Source organism: Camponotus vicinus, unplaced genomic scaffold (assembly GCF_025532165.1).
Source record: "Camponotus vicinus isolate PSW18456_S1 unplaced genomic scaffold, iyCamVici1.0 SCAF_10, whole genome shotgun sequence".
NCBI lineage: Eukaryota > Metazoa > Arthropoda > Insecta > Hymenoptera > Formicidae > Camponotus > Camponotus vicinus.
In genome coordinates, this window is record NW_028141946.1 from 14,682,117 (window position 1) to 14,684,553 (window position 2,437).

Here is a 2,437-nt window from a genome sequence, read left to right on the forward strand (position 1 = left end):
TTTTACCAATACGCTAACCACGCTGAAGTGTAGGGCGGCAATTTTCGGAGGCGGCGAAATTATTCTTTCTTAAGGACCCGCACAAAACATATAATATGGAAAATGGATTTCGGTGGATTGTTTGAAACTTTAGAAATTTGTAGCTTACATGCTCCTGATGAAAAGTTCTCATTGCCCTAACTTGATTCATTGAGCTGTATGAGCTCCTGGGACTGTCGAAAGTACATATAAATAGGCGACTTCCGTCGAAATATTTCTTTTTAAAGGGTTTTACCGTCGGCATTAGTGTTATCCAACGTGCATCACGGGGAGGTTGCGCGATCGGAACATGCACATCATGTAGCCCTGAAAAGGGCTGTTGCGTAAATGTGTGTGTGTGTGTGTGTGTTTACCTCAAGGATAAGGACCCCGTGGCTTGTCAGTTCAACGGTATTTTGCGACTCCAAACCCTCCTTGAGTGTGTGTGTGTGCGCGCGCGCGCGCGCGCGCGTGTGTGCGTGGGGGGATCTGTAACATATTGCAGGAATAATGAAAAACAAGTGGACACAGCATTTATAAGTGTTGTAATGAACAATGTTGATATTTAATAATTAAGTGGTTTACGGCGAGATTTTCGGCTTGCAAAATCTTCAATAATGTCGTCATATTCTATGTTCATTATAAGTTCGGCTTCGATGATCAAGATTGCCAATGAATTTAAACGTTCTTCTGCCAACGATGATCGCAAGTACGTTTTTATTCGTTTTAAAGCGGAAAAGGATCGTTCTGCTGAGTAATTTGTGGCGGCCATACACAAAGATATTTGCAAAACTATATCGAAGTTAGGGAACACTGATAATAAGTTTTGGTCGCGTATAAGCTTACAAACATTGATCAGTTTTAGTCTATCTTCTGATGAGCTAGTTTTGTTAAGAAACTCGCGAAAGTATATACATTCAATGGCAAATGAGTCTTCTAGATCTTCAGCGTAATAATTATAAACTTTCGTAGCTTCTTTTTATCATGCTGTCTGACAAGTGAACGAGGCTTCTAATAAAATCAAAGCGTTTGAAGACATTTTCATACGCTGAATGCCGCTTCTCTAATTCAGATCTGACGCGATTTAATATCACATAGAAAGTTTCCACTTTGAACTTATTTTTTCCGGTCATGATGACCTCGTTCTCTCTCGATTCATCAAGTTGAAGCTTTCGTTTGTAGTTACGTTTGCTATCGAATTCGTACTCTTCAGGAATTATGCATTTGGCTTTCTCTAAATACACTTCAAACATCTCATCACTTCTCAAGCTTATTACGAAATCGATTAGTGAATGATAAAGCTCCACAGTGACTCCTATGTCGATATCTACACTTTGCAGTAGTTTACTCGTTACATTGAATCGATCCAATAGTGAGTTCCAGAATATGGCCATAAACACTGTTTCGAACCGGCCTAGCTGTTTTTTTAATACAGCAGCTTTGGATCGAGTTACTGCTTTTTCGTGAACATCTTCGATCATTATCGTCAAAGATTGTAATACACCATCCCAGTTCTTACACAAACTATCGCAAGCGTCGTGGCGAGATGACCATCGAGTTCCATCGGCTCGTTTTAAAATTTTCGTATTACTTTTGATGTTTGATGATAAAAGGTCCCAACGTCGAGTAGATGCAACGAAGAAAGTGTACAAACTTTGAAGAGTACTGAAAAACGATACAGCTTCTGTGACACATTCCACGGCGCAGATTCCAACCAAATTCAACGAATGGGCGCAAGGTACATAATCGGCAAGAGGATTCAATCGTTTCAATCGTGGTTGTAATCCTGTGTAGATACCAGACATGTTACCAGCATTATCGTATGATTGTCCTCTGCAGTTGCCTATGTCAATTTTGAGTGATGCAAGCATAGAAGTTATAGCCGTTTCAAGTTCTTCAGATTTGTGTCCAACGTTTGGTAGAAAACCAAGAAAACGTTCGATCGGGCTACTATTTTCCTTTATATATCTAATAATGAAAGAAAGCTGGTCGATATGAGCTATATCTGGCGTTGAGTCGACTATGATCGAGAAGTACTTGCCTGCTTGTATCTCGCTCACAATAGTATTTTTTATTTTTGATGCGATTAGATTGATGAACTCATTGCTAGTCGTTGAGAAAAGATGTGAAGTTTTTCCACTACCACGATTTCCGCACTGTGCTATATGCGTCGACAGGAACTGGTCAAACTCGGTGATCGTTTCCAAGGTCATCATAAAATTGCCATTTCTCAAAGAACCGAAACGTTCAGACGATCCTCGGAATGGAAGATCGCAACTAGCAAGGGCTTTTACAACAACAATAACTCTTTTTAGTACTTGTCTCCAATATTCGATTTCGTTCTTAATTTGTGTACAAAGACCAGAGTCAACTCTTCCTTCCGTACGACTACGCTTTATTAGCGCAATTTGACACTGGA

At 39.9% G+C, this 2,437-nt stretch overlaps 1 protein-coding gene across 1 annotated transcript; it reads right to left on the reverse strand.

The window, feature by feature from the left end:
- Positions 1 to 974: 974 nt before the first annotated feature.
- LOC145960121 (zinc finger MYM-type protein 1-like) lies at positions 975 to 2,231 on the reverse strand. The gene has a single exon (XM_083079389.1). The coding sequence runs from the start codon at positions 2,229 to 2,231 to the stop codon at positions 975 to 977; it is 1,257 nt and encodes a 418-aa protein (XP_082935515.1).
- Positions 2,232 to 2,437: the final 206 nt, after the last annotated feature.